Genomic DNA, 23213 nt, shown 5'->3' with positions numbered 1-23213 from the left:
ATAAATTAATGTGGAGGCTATTCTTGTGTGATTCAAACATACCTTAGTTGTTTCATGAATAAAAATGTTTTCATTGTATATTTTTATTCTGGTGATCACTAATACTGTTTACTATTCCACCGAGCAAATGGAACAGATCACACTGTTATTACTGCTGAAGATCAGTCCTGTTTTCTGAATAGTTCTTTATACTATTGGAAGGTACTACAAATGTAATTATTCTTATCTTTTAACTCATTAGGTTCTGGACGATAAGGTAGTTCAGACTTCCCCTAAAGATCTTTTCAAATTTTTCTCAGCATTGATAATGCTTTTAAGGCATCTGCTGCAGTGCTGAGTGGTTTTGCTATGTAAACAGTGTCAAATACTCCAGACTGACTTATGTCAATATGGCGTTTGCTATATGTAAAAATTGTAAAATGCATATCTTTCATCTTTCTTGCTGCTGAGCTGAACAAATTCAAACTCTTAACTGGGAGTTCTTAAATTGAGTTCTCCTTGACTTTTCTTGCTTCACATCCTTCCTTAAGTCACAGTGGGTTTTAAACATTTTACCTTAAAAAAATGCATCACACATCTGCCATGGTTCCAACTTCCAATCACACTTCTACAGTGGTTCAGACTGTACCATTCCAACTACAATCATACTTCTAGTGTGGTTTTAACTTTACCATTCCAACTACTAATCACATTTCTACAGTGGTTCTAACTGGACCTTTCCAACCACTAATAACACTTCTACAGTTGTTCTAACTTTACCATTCCAACCACCAATCACACTTCTACAGTGGTTCTTACTTCACCATTCCTACAACCAAAATAAAAACATTTTGCATTGTATGTATGATGTAGAAGCTGATTTCAAAGAAATGTTGCAGTTCATCATTAAAGTAGCCAATATTTTTTTTAAAAATACAGATGGTTAAACATTCTTGTTCAGGTAAGTAAAGTTTAATAACTTTTTGTTTATTCAACATGCATCTCTAATTTATCAAACTCCAATGAATTGGGCTGTTTTATTTGTGTACTTGACTTATGCAGCATTAGCCTAATGGACTTGACACAAAAGAACTCAAAGGACTAGCAAACACAAATTTTAGCTATGGTCAATCTGTTAGGTAATCTGTAGAGTGGTGCTTGATGCTGTCTGCCTTTACCTGTTAATTTGTCTCTATGCTATATCAACTGTGTTAAGTGTTAAGTTATCTGAAATCATGACTGCTGACAGTTTATTTAGGCTGCAAGTTATGGGAATATAATGTGGTGTCAAGAAAGGTTTCTCTCTTTATCCCTCTCTCTTTTCATAAGATTTCTTGGAAATTTGTTTAATAAGCACAACCATGATGATAGGCCTGGGGGTAAAAAAACTTGTTTTTTATGTTATACATTATGATCTGGTAGGTATGTTAAATCAGCTTTTCTTGAGTTGGCTTGAGGGTAGTTTCTAGGTCAGTTGAGACCATATATGAGAGTACCATATTTTACCATATATATTGGGACACAAATAAAAAAAAATTCCTGTCCCAGAACTTACAGTAATATTTTTTAAACTTCATCAGTGTCCCAAGACTTAGGAAATGAAATAATTGTGTTCTGTTTACCACCTTCCCATTGCCTACACTGCATGTTACAATAAAATAGATAAATAAAATGCTTATTTGATAATAACAAAAAAAAAACTAACATTGTATTGTTATCATTTATTCACTTTTTTGCTCGACATGAGCAGTTTATTAAAGGCAAAAATATATCTACGAATTCCATATGTAGTCTTTGAATCTGGACCAGTGTTATCGCTTTTGTCAGATAACATGACTCATTAGTCATTGATGTGAATACTGAGAAATGAATCATGTTTGATTGAATGTTATCAGACTGAAAAGTGGATCCAGCAAAATCACAAATGAAAGAGAGAGAGAAAAAATATCAGCCCACTGCCAGAAGGCACCTGCCATTCATGTATGACATGGTGTAAGGTACAGTAAAATCAAGAGTGTATTATATCCAGGGTAAAAATATGAAAATATCTCACTAATAAAAATCATTATTCGAAAATACAATCACTATGAGTACAAATGACAATCATTTTGCTTGCGAGGGTTACAAAAAGTGTTATTAAAGCAAGTTATTGTTATGTATACTACTTAACACTGCAGACTTCAATGCCTGTTTGTATCAGTTATGATTACAGATGACAAACAAATAAAAGCCCAGGTGGTGAATAAACACACCTGGTAGCCAGCAATAACTCATTGTTTATACTTACTGGTATGATATCAAATATTTTATTACAAAGCAATCCAACCCCGGTAACAGACTTTGGATTCCTTTTAGCATGGAGATTTTTAAAAAAAATATACACATGTATGCAAAGTTGGCAGACATAGGGAAAACAAATTTGGTTTCTTTCTACCAGTATTCATTGGAATTTTGAAAATAAATAGAAACAGTGGAACAGTTTGAAAGGAAAACTCACACATTTACAAAAGAAGTGACTCCTCGCATTCATTATTATCATGTACATAGCATATATAAAGTGTAATAAAAATAAAACAAACCACATTATAGATCTCAGCTGTTACGGGTAAGTTTGTAGTGCGATACTCAGTTAGTGAAGAGGCCTTGCCTCTTGCATGGAAAGAAAATCTATGGCCTAAAGCTTCACCTAAGAGGCCCATAGGTCAACCAAGAAAGCATACTAGAGAGGAGGAGTGTGATCTAAAGGAAAATGAACCAGTTGCAAAAAAAAAACCATGAAACTGGAGACCCCAGCCCACAATCCTCCATATATTTTTTGTCATGACTTGGGATAATCCCACCCTTAAAATCAGAAATTAGCATGATCTATAGCAATATTTACTACATGTGTATGTTCTTAGCTTCTTGAACTGGATTGATATTCAGACCTTTTCCAAGAATGAAAGAATGATTTAACATTTATGTCTCTTTTCAGTGCTGTGATGTATGAGACAGGAGCAGTATGCAGTCATGCCAGATCTCTCTGGATCTTGGAACACAACAGGACTAAGTGAGCAAAATAACAAATACTCAAATCATATAATGTTCATTGCTTGAAATTAAGTTCCTAGAAAGTAGCTTTATCTATAATCACGTGAGAACACGATTAAAAGTTAGTAGTGGGAATGTATCTCTTTGTTCCCATCTGTAATATTTGAACTGAAGGCCATGAGATTGTAATCTGTAAGAGTATTCCCACATTCTTTGTACTTCTTATGAACTAAAAACCATGGCTTTCATGAAATTTTCATGTTTAAATATATCCCACAGTTGTTGTACTTCTCATGAACTGAAACCCATTAAATTTTCATGTATAGTAATATTCTCTCGTTCCTTGTACATTTTCTACACTTAACACAATGAGATTTTCATGTGTGAGTATATTCAATTGTCCTTGTACTTCTCCTGAACTGAATATCATGAGATTTTCATGTGCGAGGATATGCCATAGTCCTTGTACATCTTCTGAACTGAATATCATGAGATTTTCATGTGCGAGGATATGCCATAGTCCTTGTACATCTTCTGAACTGAATATCGTGAGATTTTCATTTGTAAGAGTGTCCTGCCTTTCTTGTCCTTCTCCTGAATTATTATCTTTGCAGATAGTTACTCTTCACTTTTAGAAAACTAATGTTTGACATGAATATGGCCATCATAGTGTAGAGATGTGCCAAATACAGTTCACTTTTTGCTCTATTGAAAATAAAGCAACAATTTACCAGTTCAAATATTTAAAATTTAAGAAATTTCTTCAGCGTAGACCTTGAGGATAAACTTCCATAGCCCTAAATCAGATCATGAAAAATGCTTCATGGTCTCTACTTCCATTACAAAATCTACCACAAAGGATCTTTTATGAAATAAATACTGTAATGGTTCCAGTCACAAACTTGTTTCAGGCTTCTCATTGGGGCTACTCAAATGAAGAAAAAGAAATTGGCTTAAGGTGGATTAATCCCATCCATCCTAGATCCATTATTCTAATATTCATCTGCCTTGAGGTGATCCCAAGATCTGTACTGGGGCGATCCCAGTATATACCCTAATTAAGAGCTGGGCTGCTCACATTGTAATAAGCTGGGGTGATCCCAAGGTCTATAATCTCAGTGTAATCCCTTCTCTAGGTCTGGTCTGTTCCCAAGGGCTGGACAGCAACAATGATCCCCAATCATGGAGTGTTTGAAAACCAAAGTGAAATCAAGGCATGTTGTAGTTACTACATGTAAATTAGTAGGTGAAAGAATGGTGTCTCTAACTTGCTATTTTCTTTTCTAAAAATATCATATTTATTTAGCCTCTGTCTTACCCCAGTTTGGGTACTTTTTCACCTACTAATTCAGTTATATATAAACACACACTATTTCCCATACTCAAGGGTGAGGTCACTGTTAGGGGAAAATGGAAATCAACGAAGTACATTTTTGTTCAGATACATGTTTTTAAAACTGAGGATAATTGAATAACATTTTAGCCACATACATGCCATAGTAGATGTGCTGCATACCACAACCATGCCCTCCATCCTCATGATAATGAGAGCTCTCACTTCTTTTCTCAAAATATCAAATTCATTTAGCCTCTGCCTTACCCTCCAATGGAAAATGTAAATTAGTGACTTGCAACCTTTTTCAGATGATGAACTTTGAATCACTGAGGAAATATTAAAGAAACTTGTGTCATTTGAATATCATGACAAGATGTAGTTTTATTTATCACAGCTATATTCCCTCTTAAAGCCAAGGGTACCTACATTTAGGGGATTGCTTCGGTGGCCTAAGAGTTTAGATGCAAGAGGTCACAGGTTCAAACCCTGGCCTAGTCATACCAAAGACTTACAGAAATGGTACCTGCAGCTGCCTCGTATGGCCAAAGGTTAGTGTTTGGACTAGTCAGCCTAGTGATACTTAATGAAGCACAAAAATGCAGGCAGTGACCTTGGAGTTGAAAGCAGGTCAGATAGGTCAGGTCTTCAAACTCATTCTGAGCTGCATTGACATGGTGATGCATTGACATGGTGGTGGGTTGACATGGTGGTGCATTGACAGGGTGGTGGGTTGACATGGTGGTGCATTGAAATGGTGGTGGATTGTCATGGTGGAGCATTGACATGGTGGTGGATTGTCATGGTGGTGCATTGACATAGTGGTGGATTGTCATGTTGGTGTATTGACATGGTGGTGGTCAGATGTGCATCATTTATATTTAGGACCAATTATGTTATTGCAAGAAGTGTTGTAATGAAATCCCCATGTCAATGTCATCATGCTTTCAGCAGAAGTGGTGATATGATTTTTAAGATGGCCACCATGATTGCCATGTTGGGGGTTGAATCAATACCAACTTTATTCAGGATCTGCTAGATATTTGTTAGCATTTTAGTAAAAAGCCCATGTTGATATCTCAATCAGTTCAGGAGAAGTAGCTATAAGAAGATTTTTTCAAGATGCTTGCATGGTAGATTAGATCAGCATCATTCAATAAAGGATCAAGTACATTTGCAAGAAGTATTTTATTGGGTAGTAACCACATGCTGAAATGGCCATTGGACAGGTATAGTCCTAACAAACTGTTCATGCAAAGTGCTGTGGTTGGCCATATTGGGAGTTCATTTGTGCATCATTATCATTTAGTACAAGTTACAAATCATGAGAAGTCTTTTAGTGAAATCACCATGACAATATATAACCATCAATTCAGATGGAGTAGCAATAATAAAAGTATCAAGATGGCCATCAAAACAGCACTGTTGGATGTCAGATTGGCTCCTTTTTCATTTCTGACGATATATGTGTCATAAAAAGTCTTTAAATGAAAACCCAGTGTCGATATGACCATCCATTGAAATGAAAACCCTGTGTCAATATGACCATCCATTGAAATGAAAACCCTGTGTCGATATGACCATTCATTGAAATGAAAACCCTGTGTCGATATGACCATTCATTGAAATGAAAACCCTGTGTCAATATGACCATCCATTGAAATGAAAACCATGTGTCAATATGACCATCCATTGAAATGAAAACCCTGTGTCGATATGACCATCCATTGAAATGAAAACCCTGTGTCGATATGACCATCCATTGAAATGAAAACCCTGTGTCGATATGACCATTCATTGAAATGAAAACCCTGTGTCGATATGACCATCCATTGAAATGAAAACCCTGTGTCGATATGACCATCCATTCACTAGGAGTAATGATAGCAAGAGTTTCAAGAGGGGCACTTTGGTGGCCATGCTGGATGTTACATCAGCATGATTTTCATTTTGGACTCAATAATTTCCAAAAAAGTCTTTCAGTGATAACCCCATTTTTCAGATATGACCAGCTTGCTCTTGGGATGAAATAGTTCCATGTTTCATAACTTTTCTCTAAGTAGTTTATGAGGAGAAATGATAGCAAAGAAAGTGAGATGAATGAAAAAATGATAGATGAACTCTGGCCATTGCATAAGCTCTGCAGGTTGAGTTGACGGTCGCCACTGCATGCATCGCCTGGTGATTAGGGTAAGGGAGATAAAAAAAATTGTGAATGACTGTGGTAACTGCAGATAAGCTTATTTGTAAATCTGATATTTTCTTTGTATGAGACATTGGATAATTATAATAATAAGTAAGAAATTTATACTTTCATCTAAATGATGTGTTTTGTGTAGTGTGCAACCCAAACTCTAAATAAAGTTTTGTGCACATGAAATACAATTATGATTAATACTTTTATGTTTGACAGGTGGGCAGGAGGGTTTATGGGATGGGGACAGCAGTGTAGAATACGCCATGTGACCTCTGGCCGATATCTTTGTGTCACTCCAGACAACGAAGTCATCACTGTACATCGCCAGAAAGCTGATGAGGACAGTACTGTTTTTTATCTTAGGCTTTCCAAGGTAACTAGTGGTCCTTCATTATGAAGTGTCTCATTGTATCTCTGTTCCACACAACAAAAGTGTGATACAGTTAACATTAATTGTGGAATTGTTGGTAAATGTGTACTTGTTTGATTTTATTCTTGACTTATTTTAATACGTCATAATGTGATTTTAAATACAACTCACCTTATGGTTACATTGTGAATTTGAATTTCTGACATATTTATTTCAGTAGTTTGGTCATTTTTTAAAACCGAATTTCATAAATGGAAAACTTGTGATTTTGCTAGCTCAGGGAACTTTATGAAATCATTTTTTTTAAAGATATCAGTTTATATATTCGACTTGAAATATCTAATATGCATGCTAACTTTCTGTAGATATCTTGTTCATAATAAAAGCATTTTGCCTAAAATTACACCATATTTGCCATCATGGGACTAATACTAAGCTACACACAAATACACCTGTATAACATTTCACCAAGGTGTGAACTGCATTTGGGCAGTTGTGGGATCTCAGTTGATTGAGCATTGGACTTGTAATCAAAGGATCACAGGCTTAATACCTCCCTAAATCCGCTGTCTCAGTGTGCCCATGGGGAAAGTGCACTTATGATATAGCCATTAATACATTAAGATTTTCAGTAAGACCAATAAAAACAACCAAAAATATATTGCAGTTAATTGGGACAGTAACAGCAGTATCACATATGACAAAAAAGGCATGAATTGTTTTGTATCTGACTCTGACAGTAACAGCTATGTCACATTTGACCAAGAAGATATGAATTGTATTATGTTTGACTAGGACAGTAGCAGTTGTATCACATTTGACCAAGAAGATATGAATTGTGTCACATTTGACTGGGATAGTAACAGCTACATCACATTTGACCAGGAATATGTAAATTGTATTGTATTATATTTAACTGAGACAGTAACAGCTATGTCACATTTGACCAGTAGATATGAATTGTATTACATTTGATTGGGACATTAATCCATGAGGGAAATTACCATCCAGTCTTCAGTGATTGCAAAGATAAAAACTAATGACTCTTGCATTACCTTGAAACCCCATATTGTACTACTGAGAGCAGCAAAGAATGCATCTAATTAAGCATATATTTTTGCATCCAATGGAATATTAACACAGAAACTTGGTGTATATTTTTATTTAAAATTGTCATGGTTGTGATAATACAAGTATTTTCACATTTGTGTATGTGTGTGGTGATGATATTTAACCCTTTACCTCATGCAAGCACCTTTGGACGCCTCTACTCCATTCGCATGGAAGCGCCTTTTGACGTCTCTACTCCATTCGCATGGAAGCGCCTTTTGACGTCTGCTGTAAACATCAGCCATTTTAAGCTGGTTTTCGTAGCGCCACCTTCGGGGAAAACCCACTATTAAATACTACATTAATTTCTCCGAATGACAATTACGTCAGATCACGTGGTCACTGTTTATGCTCTGGTCAATATATGCTATTTAAAGTAACTGGTTTGTAATCTCCACTCTCCAAAATGGAGGTCGCGGATTTCATTCAGTACTTACGAAGTTTTCACAATTAGAATCACAACTATGAAAGATTCAATAACTTAGGTAAAGCTCTGATATTGATGTAGGCAGCAATTAGTTTTTATAAATTATCAAATTCAGACGACTTAGTGATGTAGACACAGATGAAAAACTTGTAAATTTCGAGTATGAGAAATGGCAGCTATGGTTGGTCATGCGGCCTCACTGACATGATGGTGAACGAGTTCTCGCAAGATATTAAAGCACATAAAAAATTCTTCTGTGAAAAATAATTACACAGCTATAACAATCGGACTTTACTCTTAAATTTTTCCACATATAATAGATGTGACCAAAAATGTAAAATGGTTAAAATTGCTGTTAAACGCATACGCTACATTGCTTAACAGTTAACAGGCAGGCCTATGTGTATGGAGTCGAATAGGTAACAGGTGTTCTATTTATAACGCGCTGCACTGGGTAACTTTGCTCTATGAGGTAAAGGGTTAACAATGCTAAGTATATCTACAATTTTTTGGTTCATAAGTGAATTAAATGCATTGAAGAAAACACAAAAGTTATTTTCTTTATTCAGATTTGAATTTCTAATTATTTTCTCTAAGTTTACATGAAATGATAGCCAGAGATGCTCCCAGGGTACATGATTGCATGATTCCTACAAAATTTGTACAAATTCCTGCACTTGGAAAGTGGTGATGTGCAAGAACTCCCGCAAATGAATTTCAAGTCAGGCATATGAAATAATACTCTGCACAGTATACAATTTACTCAGTCATTCACCCTTAAAAGTCCTTGTTGTGAAATAAGTCAAGTCGGTAGAAATATTGTAGTGCTTGTTGTGATGTGTCTTTGTAACTTTTTACATGTCTGGTTTCTTCAGCTTGACTTGATAGGTTGTTAAACTAAATTTTATGGCACATTGGGCCCCATAACAAGTACTCTATCATAGTATGGACTTTGTATCAAGGAAGTTTTACAGATGCACATTTATAATAATGGCTGTCTAGAAGACCCAAAAGAATGCTCGCCAATTTGGACCATATCTGATTCAGACCAAATTACAGGCTGATTTGGACTATAGCTGTTTCAGACCATGGCTGATTCAGACCAAATTGCAGGCTGATTTGGACCATAGCTGATTTGGACCATAGCTGATTCAGACCATGGCTGATTCAGACCAAATTGCAGGCTTATTTGGACCATAGCTGATTCATACCATGGCTGATTCAGTCCAAATTGCAGTCTGATTTGGCCAAAATTGCAGGCTGATTTGGACCATAGCTGATTCAGACCATGGCTGATTCAGACCAAATTGCAGGCTTATTTGGACCATAGCTGATTCAGACCATGGCTGATTCAGTCCAAATTGCAGCCTGATTTGGCCAAAATTGCAGGCTGATTTGGACCATGTGAAATATTAAAAGAAAAACAATGAAATGCATGCATATTTTTTTTAGTAGTTATTACTGTTTTCACATGCACAGTAAGAGAATGTACAAGGTTGATTTTCAGCTTCTAAATTTACATAAGATAGTTATTAGCAAATTTCCAACCAAAATCAGAATAAAATATATACGAGCCATTGCATTTAGATTTTTAACCAAAATAACTTTCCAGTGTTTACATAAAGAAAACATAATGTTAATATTTCATAAATCAGACCAATATCTAAACTGTGAAACAGTAAATCATATACATTGACCCAGTGCATTCATAGATTTCTCATGCAAAGTGTGTTTTTGTCATATTGTATTTAAAGCAATTTTTTTTTATAAGGGGTGCTTGATGAGTAAAACATGCTTCACTGTTATCATTAAGTTTATATCTACTGTTATCATTGAATTGTTCTTTTGGTCCAACTGAGTCCTTAATCTGGACTAAATCAGCCTTACATATGCTCCGAATCAGCCCTTAATCTGCACCGAATCAGCCCGTAATTTGGGGCAAATAAATCTGCCTGAATCAGGCATGGTCAGAATCAGCTTGAATGGCTGATGCCAATCATGGTTCGTCTTTAGATGATGATTTCATTTGGCAAATACTGGTTGGTCTTAGTGATGAAGGCAATTTATTTTGAAAGTTAGGAAGTATGTCAGATTATTGGAGGTGGGAAAATGTTAATGGAGATACCAATGAGTGACTTTGAACCTAAAAGTAGTTTTAAATGAGTCGGATGTTATATGCTGGATGAATAAAAACAGATGGCATGCTGGTCAACCCTCCATTTCAGTAGTATTTTGAAATTAATTATAGTAAAGGCAGATAAACAAGTCGAATTAAAAGACAGACAATTTAAAAGTAGATTGTAATTTTCATTTCTTTTCTCATTACAATTTAGCCATGCTGGATCATATACTACAAAATCATATAGCCGTGGCATAAATGTTTAAATAAATGTAATAAATATGAATTTTAAAATGAAATTAAGAAATAAAGATATTTATTTGATTAAAATACCCTGTTTGAACAAGTAGATAATGGCATGAATGAACTTAAAATGCTAATACGTCATTATGGAACATTAAATTGGGCATAGTAGTTAGTACAGTGCAAATTCAAGAAAGTTAAACATTGGCAAAGCTTATGTTATTGAAACATTTTATTTTGGAGCAGAAATTTCCAAAAGACAATACCTGTGAGCTGTGGAAAATTGTACATTACAATGAAAAAGAAAAGTTTTCAAACTTGTTCAAGCTGGCTAGGCTAGCTGTGTAAGTTTCCTTTCAGACAGCAGACTATGGTAGGGGTTCTCAACACAAAACACTATTCACACACACATAAGAAACAGATTAAGCTTAGAAACAATCAACAGATTAATGCTTATACAACTAGAGGCAACGTCTTTTTAAGATTTTGATTTTGATAGGGGTCTTACAGAGTGGAGCAGAAAGGACAGATGGATATTGAAGTGTTATGTAAATACTGAACTATGGCCATTTCCTCCTCACCCTCCTTTTTGTTCTAATCCTCCCTTATTTTTGTGACAAGGGAGGAATCCCCCTTTAAGGTAAAATACTTGGAGCATCTCTAGATAGCTCATTCTCAATTAGATGATGTTGCCTTTTGGGGGTCTTGAGTACTGATCCTCTTTGGGACCATAAAATACATTTTGTGCCTCAAAAATCGCCAATAGCAAAATAGCAGGTATGTATAACATTTTGCAGGATTCTTGTTTTCTGTGTGTGTGTCTTTGAGTAATGCACCCATTTGTAACCTATAATTGTTTCTGAGGTTAACTTGTGATTGTAGATTCCTTACTTTACACATTGGTAAATTTCTCCTTTTGCTGTTGTCCCTAGGATGACAAGAAACAGGCAGAGAGTCATGAGGATGAAGAGATGGGCAAGGCAGACCTAAAGTACGGGGACTCTGTTGTCTTTATCCAGCATGCTACCACAGGACTCTGGCTGTCATACCAAACCTTTGAGACCAAGAAGAGGGGAGTTGGCAGAGTGGAGGAGAAAAAGGTCAGGTCACTCAATATGAACCACCCTCATCAATAATTTCTGTTTTCAGGTCACTCCTGTTCTGCTTTGATGAGGATTAAATATTTTTTTCTTAAGATCACCTGCACTGTTAAACAGAGTGAAATGGCATATTATTTGAGCGATCACATATTTAAAAATAACGTATTATCCAATAACAGCATCATGTATCCTAAATGACATATGTGGAATATGTATAAAATTGAAAACAAATCTTTAACGAAATCTTTAGTTTAGAGAAAAAGTTTGGCACCTTACAGTAAAATTAAGTTGAAAACAACAACTATGATACATCAATAGATAAAAATTACTGAATCACCCTTCTCTCACTTTGTTTTACTGTGTTGCTGTTTATCTTCATGTTTCAGAGTTAGTGCATTGACATTTAGCAAAGAAAAGCTAAACAGCTCTTTGAAATCTTGGATCATAAATGCTGCATAATCTTTTGTTGAAATGTGGCTTCCTCCTTTTATTAATATTTTTCACACTGACATATTTCCAAGGCTGTAGACCTATAGAATTGAAATGAAATAAGTGTCATGATATTTATGCATACAGCTTACCTTTGTTTTCGATAGGCCATTTTTTTTATCATCATAACAACAATCCATAGTTTGTTCCACCATTTTTCTTTTTTTCAGGCTGTGATGTTGGTAGAAGGTCACATGGATGATGGTTTCACAGTGTCACGAGCCCAGGAGGAGGAATCAAGGTCTGCCCGTGTCATCAGGAAGTGTCAGTCACTCTTCAGCAGGTTCAACAAGTATGTACTTTTAAAATATTTCCCTGTCCATTTTTGGTGTCAAGCAAGGGTCATGTTTCTAATCCAGAAATAATTTGTATGTTTGTACACTGTTTACGTGAAATTCAGAATAATAAAGGGTAGCCCTTAAATGCTTCTTACTTAGGAATTAAAACCCCAAATCATGTATTTATTAGCAATAATATATAGTCAGTCACTACTGCATAGCTAGCTCTTTTGCTCTTTTTCCTGTTGAAAAATATTGTCCATTTGACGTGAATACATCCTCCCATCCCGTATGAAATTTTCCACATGGAATGGATATGGAATCCATACGTACTTTTACAGAAATATCCATATAGACATTTCTATTCTATAGTTAAAGCACTCTTATGGATTTCAGTGTATCCATATGGAAATGTTATGGACTCCGTATGTACTCCGTATGGAAAATCTCATGGAATATGCTAATTAGGTTGTCCATATGGAATAAAATTAAAATTCCATATGGAATTTGGTAATAATCCATATGGAATTTGGCAATACTCTATATGGAATTTGTGAATAGTCCATATGGAGTTGGCAAATATACCATATGGAATTTGTAAATGGTCCATATGGAATTTGCAAATAGTTTATATGGAATTTGGTAATAGTTCATCCCGTACAAAAATTTCCAGGCATACTTAAGGCGGATTTCAGACGGGTTTTTAAGCGCTTTCTGTCTAAACCATAAAAAATCTGCTTCAGATTTCTATTAAACTGCCTAATGATTCTTAGGCATTATTAGGAATCAATGATGAATATTCACCATAATTTTTAAAATGGATATAAATTTTATTTTGACAGACATTATCAAATAAGACTTAGGTTTTTCTTGTCCTCATTTTCTTTCTCGCATACAAAGCCTAATCCATGATGGCATCACTTAAGTCTTTTTCATTTCACTGAAAGGTCTAGTGAGATTTCACAAATATTTTACTAAAACTTTTGTGAGATTTCACTACAATTTTGATCATTATATAGTATTTTACTTACGTTTCAGAAGTTTCTCATACATTTCAGAAGGTTTCAGATTAATAATGAATATGAATTAAACAGGACTTTATTAACCAAGGTGATAGTAAGTTTGCATGATTTATTTTTACAGATGTTGTAATTATATGACATCCAAGGCAAGATATATGGGAGTTAATAATAATAATAAAATTAGTAATAATAATGACTTTATTTAGAGAAGGTAACTTAATTACAGAACTAATCTACCTTAAGACCTTCTATCTGTTATGTACAATATTTATAGTATATACAACATGATGTGAAGAATCTGGCTTGACACTAAATAAGTGATTTTAAAAATCAAAGTATCAAGCCTAGAATATATGCGCAGGCATCTGTGAACACATAAACATATATAAAATATTAATCTGCATTGAAAAATTCAACTGTGAAAATAATGCACAATTACAGAAAAGCATCCATTTGAGACAAGAAAAGAAATGCTAAAAGCCAGCCATGTCACTTGTACTGCAACTTCATTTTTGATTAATGTACAAACTATGATGCTGTTGTGGTCTCTTGAATTAGTCCTTGTTCAATAAGCAGCCGTGACAAACGTTTATCATGATAGAAGTACTCGTATTTTACACTGAATTCCATCACACCTAGAATATTTAGATAAGATACACAATAATGCCTCACGATATTAAACGATGATTCTCTGTGTGGGCCAAGAAAATTCCGCAAAGATATGACCGTCTTTGATAGACATGGGTATTTCGCAAGAATTCCCACCAGTGATCTATACGTTGTCCTCCTTAAATTCATGCTGGAAGTTCATCAGTTTTGAGTTATATAACTTCGAAATCATCTGGTTCAATTCCTTGTCCTATTTAGCACGTTAGCCGCCACTGTAGAGCTGTTTATGGCACAAAAAGCAAAATGCTAGTCCTGGTGTTCAGTTTTCATACACACTAACCAATTACGCTCCCATCCACTCTGATTCAAGCTATTCTGTTTGCCGCACATTTTTCAAATGGTTATTCAAACTCGTATCCCGCTCGAATCGCCATGTTTACCATTCCCGTCAGTTTCCGTTACGCAACGATTGATTGGACAAGTACAAAATTTTGACCAATCAGAAAGCTCTTTACAACGGTCATCCTTTAAATAATAAACGGAACAAATACTTATTAGAAAGCCCGTTGCGGAATGGGACTTGATAAAGCATTATTTTTAAAAAAAATTTCAGAGACGATATTAAAAAAGGGTCCGTATCGAAGAAAATCAGATTCAGGTCAGGAGAAAAGTGAAATTCTGATTCAAAACAGAAAACAAGAAAACTTGTTTGAGGGCAGTTAAATCCAGTCTAAGTTTAAAAAATACAACAACAACAATAACAAAATTTGATAAAGAAATATAATACAGAAAGATGTGGAAAGAAGTTATTGTTCCCAAAATAAACAATACAATTACAGCTCTCAGAAACAGGGAATATAAATGCTGCTGAAAATCAATCAAATTGTACAAGAAACAAAAATAAATTTTATTATATCTTATTTATTTATTTTTTTACTAAAATGTCAGTGATATTACAGTCACAAAATATCACTATATTTTTAGAATTTTTGACAGTGAAATTTCAATCAAAAATTCCAATTGATATTTTCAGAAATGTTGGCAGAGTCAGTGAAATTTCAATCACAAAATTTCACTGATATTTTCTTAAATTTTGGTAAAATCTCCTAAAATACCATAATTTTAGTGAAAATGGACATTTGAGTGAATGTCAGGAAATGTTCATTGATTTTGCTGAAATTTAAGTCACATTTTCACTAGGGTATGATTTTTGTAGAGCATATTTTTATAGGAAGCCAAAAAAATTACTTTCCAGAATAAACATTAGATCAAGCCCAAAATCCACCTTGCACCAAAGATTCATCTATGCTTGTATTTTAATATTAAATTTCTGATCATGTTTTCATTTTCCCAGCTTTTTTGGTCATATCTTTGTTTTTAAACATTTGTGGAAATAAATTAAAGAAAACAGACATACATGTGTTTCTTCAAATTTATGAGTATATATTCATCCTTCCACATCAGCTACACTGACATATACATGTACTCAAACTCCCACCAATATTTCTATCTTAATCAGATAGTTTAGGTTATTAATTTTTCAGAGAGTATTATCCATATGCTATAATACATGAGTCTTCTTTCCATATGGAAAAAGTGCTTATGGATTAAAGTTGCAACTTTATTCCATATGGAATTTTCACTTGCTGTGAAGTACTTATGGAATTGATATGGAATAAGTTGTCTGATTCCATAAGTTTTTCAGTCCATATCTATTCCATATGGATTCCATAAGTATTCCATACGGAATCCATGAGAAATTTCTATACGGGATAGATAGCGGTGTCAATAGGTACCTGCATACTTAGGTACCCACCTGTTCATAATTACTTGGGTAATAAAATTAGCTGTAGGGTGCCTGTTTAGTTCATGTAAAAACCAAAAAAACCCATGTTTCCAGATTCAGATCAAAGATTGTATCTGGCGGCGTCAGGAGTGAGTGAGACACAGACTAACGAGTACAGTTTGAGGCTCATGTCATGTAACATTGATCCATCATAGACCTCCGTCTACTGATCTTATATTTTCGACATGTGTGACCATTTGGCTATGTGTGTCAAACAGTTTCCTTGTTTTCAGTTTATAGTAACTGTACATGACAAGTTTTTAAGAAAATAGATGAGTTTCTTGAATTTGAAACGGCGTGTTTCAAATTCATTATAGTTTGGCTACACCCTTAAATAGCATACCAGTCTATATTGAAAAAAACACGGTGCCAAATATTAACTTAAACAGGCTTTATTGATGTGACTCATGGATGTTTTATGACTAAAAATGTTAGAGAAGAGGGATTTTGTTAAACTGAAGAAAATATTGTATCAGGAAATGGAAAAGTTTGAAAGAGGAATTCTACAGCGATGTAATGCAGCATTCAGAATTTGTGGACTTTACGACCTTTCAACAAATTTAAAGTTAAACATGTGATGTAGACTAGTTAAAGTGAATGTTGAGTGTTAATAATTTGTTTTGTGTCTGTATTCTCGTACATCCACATGGAGTTATCCAATCTCAGACAAGAATTTTAACTAACTGCAGATCCAGGTAAGTAGCAAAAATAAATTTACGTTCATAAAGTTTTCTGTAATTATGGCATGTAATATATAGATTACTCTTTTTATGCTCAGACTGCACTTTTTTGCCACTCATATTAGTAAAAAAAAATATCCTTATGGCCACTCAGGGGAGGGGTTTGAGATGTATGAACTTACAACAAAACAGCTCAGGTTCACATTTAATATATATCCCTTTGACCAGGTACCCGGGTGACTGATCATTATGATCGACAGGTACCCGGATGACTTCTTCTAAAATTTTGACAGCATTACCCTCTGAGTGTAGAATTCTGTTGCAGTTCTAATGGTGATTTGTGACCAGAGAAAAATTACTTTTTTTACTGCTTCACCATGTTCTGGTCTTTCCTTGACAAAATTTTATATCTTGGTGTTACATTTGATCTCTGTATTCATTTTATATGCCGATAACCCCATCCTTGTGAATATTGTTCTTTAAGGGATCACTAAGGTTACTGCACTGTATCCCACCCCTTAGTGGTTGGTGTACACTCATATTCAATATCTATTACAACTGTTTTGGGGTTAGCCTTTTGTGTTGAGGAATAATATTCAGCTGAGACCCCAGCCTGACATTACATATTCCTTCTCTTAATTGTCCAAACACCTAAAATTCAGTGTTTTACATCTTTGTATATTGATATTTGTTCTAATGACACATATCACCATTATATTGTTATTGTGTGTGTTTGGTCCTTAATAAAGCTTTAACAATTCGTTGTCTTACTTTACTAGAAAAGAAAAGACAGGTGAGTTTTCATTGTTGACCTTGTGCAGCCATTGGGGAGTATATAGCACACACAATATCAGCAACAGGTGAGTTCACTTGTGGTATGTTATAACTTGTTTTTATTGTTCATTATATTTTTCAGTAATTTTTACAGTCTGTGGGGAAGTGTGGCCATGAGAAAAGTTTTGGGACACTCACCCAGACAGCCTCACTTTTTCAAAGTACACACACAAAACTTGCCCTGCATTTTGTAGAATATGATAAACTGAAATCTGGAATCATGCTGACTCCAGGCACACATATTAAGTGGAGAGGAAATGTCTTGCCCCACATTCAGAGAATTTTCAGTTTCTCTCTTGCAGAGCCCCAGTGCATCAGATTCCAGTTGGGGTGCTCATTTAGAACCAGAAAGTTTAATCTCTCCAGGGTCACTGGACTCAGGATGAATCATCCCTCCACATCAGCAATCTGGAAATGAAGGCCACATTTCTAGCTTTGCAGGGGTGCATCAACAGAGTTAAAGGGTCAACATTTCTTCCTACAGTATGTCTGTTGTAGCATATCTCCAATGTCAGGGAGGCACACATCTTTCTCTTTGCATGGAGATCTGAAACTCTCTTTGCATGACACCCTCAGAGAACATCACCCAGCAAATCTGCCATTTGCAAGAAGAATGTATTAGCAGACAATCTGTCCCAGACTGGCGAAAGAGTCTCCTCATGGTCTCTACACTGTTCCATTACATAGTCCTGTTTCATGCTGTGGGGAAGCCTCTGGTGGACTTGTTTGCAAACTTTCCTTTTATGTTTTGCAAGTTCCAGACCAGTGAACATGTGCATGGGCATGTTCCGGTCTTTTTGTGTACATTTCTCCGTATTCTGATAGATCAACCCAGATCTTAACCTCACAGGAGATGTCTTCTGTCACAAAACAGTGGCTACCTTCTACACGTCAACCCACACATTCTCCACTTTCATGCTTGGCTCAACTCAAGTGATCTATCTGCCAGATCAAGTTTTTGTACCAGGTTGCCAGTTGCATCATTCAGACCAGGAGAGATTCTACATCCAAGGTTTATGTGGAGAATCCTGTGTGATTGGTGCAGCATGAAGCACATTGATCCTAGCTGTCTCTCTGTGAGTTCCCTTTGTTTCACTTCAAGATGTTCAGCATTGACTATCAAAGGTGATTGAGCTGCCATTTCCAACATACTTGAATTCTCTCAAAGCATGGAAGTTGATTTTGTTTTGCACCTTGCTGATCTCATTAAGTATTTTGAGCCACAGAAAACTATCTCAAGGTTTCTTGCACTCAGATGGAATCTTTCTTGTATATTGTGGTCTTTAACCAAAACCCTATGAACTATTGAGTGAGACTTCCTTCAAGGACCTCACACTCAGGACTGCTTTTACTCACCTTGGCGTCAGTGAGAAGATGGAGTGAGCTTCTTGCCTTGTCTATTGATTCCATTTTAATGAAAAATTTCTTTACCAACTGGGACTTTTAGCCAAAAATAAATGAGTTACCTTTGGTAGCTCCACTGCCTTAAGTGATTCCCAGTTGAATCTGTGCTGGGGATGATCAAGGTAGGCTTTTATATCCTGTTTGGGCACTAGGGTTCTATATCAATGCCTCCAGTGGGAAATGAAGGGTTAGGAATGTCTTTTCCTTCCTCTTAGGAGCTCCATTGACATGCTGGCTTCCATCATCACATGTTGGATTGTCACAAAAGAGCTTATCAGTTCCTTACTGATAGAGACCTTTGTTTTATGAAACTAAAAGCCCATGAGGTTCAAATCATTGCTGTCTTGAGTCTCGAGGTCCTGTTTAAACTATTCTCCTGTAGAAAAAAAGCATGAAGGCAGCATTTTGACGATCACATACTACCTTTTTCTCCTTCTGCCTCCACTATTTAGCAAGAATGAGTGAAGGCATTCTCTGTCTGGGACACATAATTTCAGGACGACATATGACCCAGATGTTCCAATGTTCAGTAATGTGCATCTCTCCTCGAAATAAATAGTACATTCTATTTTCCTCTGTTTTTGATCAGTTTTAACATGTCAGGTGACTCACCTGACAAATTCAGCTTAACAATAGTGGTGTGTTATGTATTACTACTTAAAAAATTGGGGTGGGGGTATAAAATTAATTTGAATACTTACCGGTCAGTATTGTTCAGTGCACTCCTCCAACTCATCTCAGATATCCTGTTTTAATCACCATCCATGAAGAAGATGCATGAATGGACTTTTTTCTGGTTGACAGTTCTGCATCCTGTGGGAGGATGTATTGACATCAGAGTTTTTGGGCACAAAAAACATAAGCTATGCAATATTGATGGGTAAATATTACATAATTAAAAATTAGTATTCCCTCCATCCCTAAGTACATACATACAGAATTAAAGCAAACAGACATGGTACATAGTATTAATTGTTACACATTTCAAAACCTCTTAGTTTTGCTCATTTATGTGTCAAGGCCAACCTTACCCCCAAAAAGTGCTTGCAATTAAAACAATCTCCATCTCCATCATTTTTCTTTCTAGTTTATAACAGGTATGCTTTATAACAGGTATAACAGGTATGCTTTATAACAGGTATGCTTTATAACAGGTATAACAGGTATGCTTTATTGGCATATAAACTCGTTATCCCATGAGCCCAGCAGCATGGTGGTCCCAAACAGCATACAGGTAGAGTGAATACAAAGTGATTTGACTCGTGTGGTTTGAAATATCCCAATCTAATTCCATGAAGATTATTTTATCCCTTCAGAATGTTCTGCCACTGATAACATATATCATTGTTAAGATGAATTACAGATTTGTTCCCATGTATGTTTTAAGTGATTAACTTATCATTTAATAACCACGTTGCATGAAGTTTCTGTTACTTTACATCTTGTCTACTTGAACAGAATTTCAAGGGTTGCACTCCAGTATGTCACATGCTGAAATATGTCACATTCAGTCTTGATCAGTTGTTATTGTTCAAGTCCAGAGGAAAATAATAACCACCAATCAGAATGAACTGTGGATTATTTACTGTGTGACACACCCTGAGTATTGGAATCCAAATTGGTCCGTTTAGATGCAAAGCAACTGATAAACTTCATGCAAGAGTGGCTATTAAATGATCTATAAAGTACTAAATCATACAAGTTTGTAATGCCTTCTTTCATGCCGATATATGTAATCAGTGACTGAACATGTGATCATCAAAATGCTGCCTTCATGTCAACACATATAAAACAGCACCACCCTACTATTGAGACAGTTTCTAAAGTTGAAAAGACCACCAAGTTGACAGAGGTAATTTTATTTCACCCCAAGTCATTAATGATCCATTAATTCTGTCTTGCTCTACTTTTTTTTTATTTAGTGCTGCTGCTCATAGACCAGAAGAGCTTGTGGAATGGTCTGTTGTCTGCCATCCATCATTTGTCCATCCATTGTCTCTCTGTTAGCACAGGATTTTATTTCTACTCCTCCTAAACTACTTGGAGGATTGCCTTGAAACTTTATGCACACATTCATCCCAAGGTCTAGTTGGTTCTAAATGAAAATGGTTCTACTCAGAAATCCAATATGGTTAACACAATGGCCATCTTGAAAACCTTGTTAGTGCTTCTCCTCCTGAAAGGATGGTCATGTGTTGGCATTCTGTAAATAGTATGTACTTCTGACAGGGTGACAGTTGCAAGATGAAGTTGATTGCAATTGCAGCATGCACATTGGAGAGAATGTTGGCATACCTCTGCTACTTTTCATTGACTGGCTGAAATTTCTTTATATATTGTACTTGTGCAAATTTTATATGATCTAAACACACAGCTGACCAAAATGAATCACCCATATGCTCAAAATATCAGCCTAAAATAGTCCAAAGTACACTAACTTTAGCAGTTATTAAAATTGGGAAATACAGTATGGCCACCACATTGGTCATCTTGAAAATCTTGTTATTGCTACTCATCCTGAATGGATGGTCATATCAGAATGGTGTTTTTGCTACAAGACTTCTCATGATGTATAGTTGGTCCTAAATGGTAATTGTGATAATCAGACATCCAACATGGCCACCATGGCAGCCATATTGAAAATTTTGGTATTGCTACTCTTTATGAGTTGATGTCTAGCTGACCTAAGACGAAAATGTGCCAATCTGATATCTAGTATGGTCACCAGGGTAGCCATCTTAAAAATATTATATTACAACTCTACTTGAACAGAAAGTCATATGGACATGGCTTTTCAATAAAAGCCTTCTTAAGATGTTCGATTGGTCTTAGATGAAACTGATGCAGACCTGACATCCAGTATGAATGCCACAGAAGCCGTCTTGAATTGTTTTTCTTCCTCATGAATGGAAAGTCCTATCTTGAAAATATTGTTATCTCACCTCCTTACCAAATGGATGGTTATATCAACGTGGGGTTTTCAGCAGTAGGCTTCTTTTTTTTCTAGATGAAAATGTTGTCAAGCTGACATCCAACATGTGTACCTTAGCTTGTTATTGCTGAAGAATATCATATGGTTTTAATAAACAGCAAAGGAAGAAATGGTCTTATCTTGAATGCCTGAAAATTCTTTTCACCCAGTAGAGCATCAGTACTTTCAAGGGACTCTTGTTTCTTCATCTTTTTCTTCACTTTCATTCCCATTAATCTATTTCTTTATCAGTGGCTATTTCAAGGTCACTGTCAATTTCATTTGAAAAAATATAAAAAATTCTCTGTCAGGGTAAGTCGGGTAATTTCTCCTTGTAGAAGCTATTTCTTATTGTCCATTCTCATTTCTTTTTTTTAAAAACTCAAATAGTTTTGGAACTATTGGAATAAAATTTTCTTTTCATTGTTGTCCACTTTTTCTTCATTATATGTAAGCTAACATTCAGTTGGTTGAACTGCATGCGTAATTAGCGTATGGTGGAAAATAATTCAGAGGTGTGTGGTGGATAAAGTTTGTACTAAGGCTGCTCAATCATGGCACCTGTTACATAGAGAGGGTTTTGTTGCACCCTTCATAATGGGAGATGAGGTAAAGTATCACGAGTTACTGCAGTGGCTAATGAGCTAAATATGAAATCTGTCTACTGTGTTCCAGAGCTCTTGACTGCTTGCGTAGTGAAGGCAGAACCAGTCCATCATGGATGCGGCTCAGTCTGTCTGAGGTCATCAAGTGCCTTGAGGATCTCATTGAATACTTTGCTCAGCCCAAGGATGAAGAAGGTAATAAGTAACATGCTTGTTTCCAAAATAAACAATATATAATGGGAGTTTATTCAATAATGAGCCTTAGTGTCACTCAGAGATATCACTGTTCCTTGGGAAATCATTTAGTTGGCCATGGACTTTTTATCCATATATTAAATCATCTTTGAGTTATATACAATGTTAATATGTAATGTTTATTAAGGTATGGAACAAGTTTCTGCTTATTCTCTAGAAGTGAAAAAGATACGCTTTTTGTGTCTGTGGATGAATTTCATTCCTAACCATTAGGTGGTGAATGTATGTACAATAATTACAATATATTTATATCCAGTCCTTGTAATTTCTGGACACCATGTTTTCTAAATTTGTAATAATTCTCATTTGTAC

The 23213-nt window shown here is 35.4% G+C and overlaps 1 protein-coding gene across 8 annotated transcripts in view; it reads left to right on the top strand.

Annotated features, from left to right (window-relative positions):
* LOC149804420 (ryanodine receptor-like) overlaps positions 1–23213 on the top strand; it is a 538410-nt gene that overhangs the window by 107329 nt on the left and 407868 nt on the right. For all 8 annotated transcript variants that reach the window (XR_016415653.1, XR_016415652.1, XM_089940121.1 and 5 more), the window contains exons 9-13: positions 2954–3028; positions 6756–6912; positions 11741–11908; positions 12568–12689; positions 22717–22841. Coding sequence is in view for 6 of the 8 variants with exons in the window: in XM_089940121.1 (XP_089796247.1) it covers positions 2954–3028; positions 6756–6912; positions 11741–11908; positions 12568–12689; positions 22717–22841 (647 nt within the window). In the remaining 2 variants the exon portion in view is untranslated. The remainder of the gene's footprint in view (positions 1–2953; positions 3029–6755; positions 6913–11740; positions 11909–12567; positions 12690–22716; positions 22842–23213) is intronic.

Source organism: Sinohyriopsis cumingii, chromosome 2 (genome assembly GCF_028554795.1).
Source record: "Sinohyriopsis cumingii isolate HCF-2022 chromosome 2, ASM2855479v2, whole genome shotgun sequence".
Taxonomy (NCBI): Eukaryota; Metazoa; Mollusca; class Bivalvia; order Unionida; family Unionidae; genus Sinohyriopsis; species Sinohyriopsis cumingii.
The sequence above is the reverse complement of the archived record's forward strand: the minus strand, read 5'-3'. Positions and strand labels throughout refer to the sequence as shown.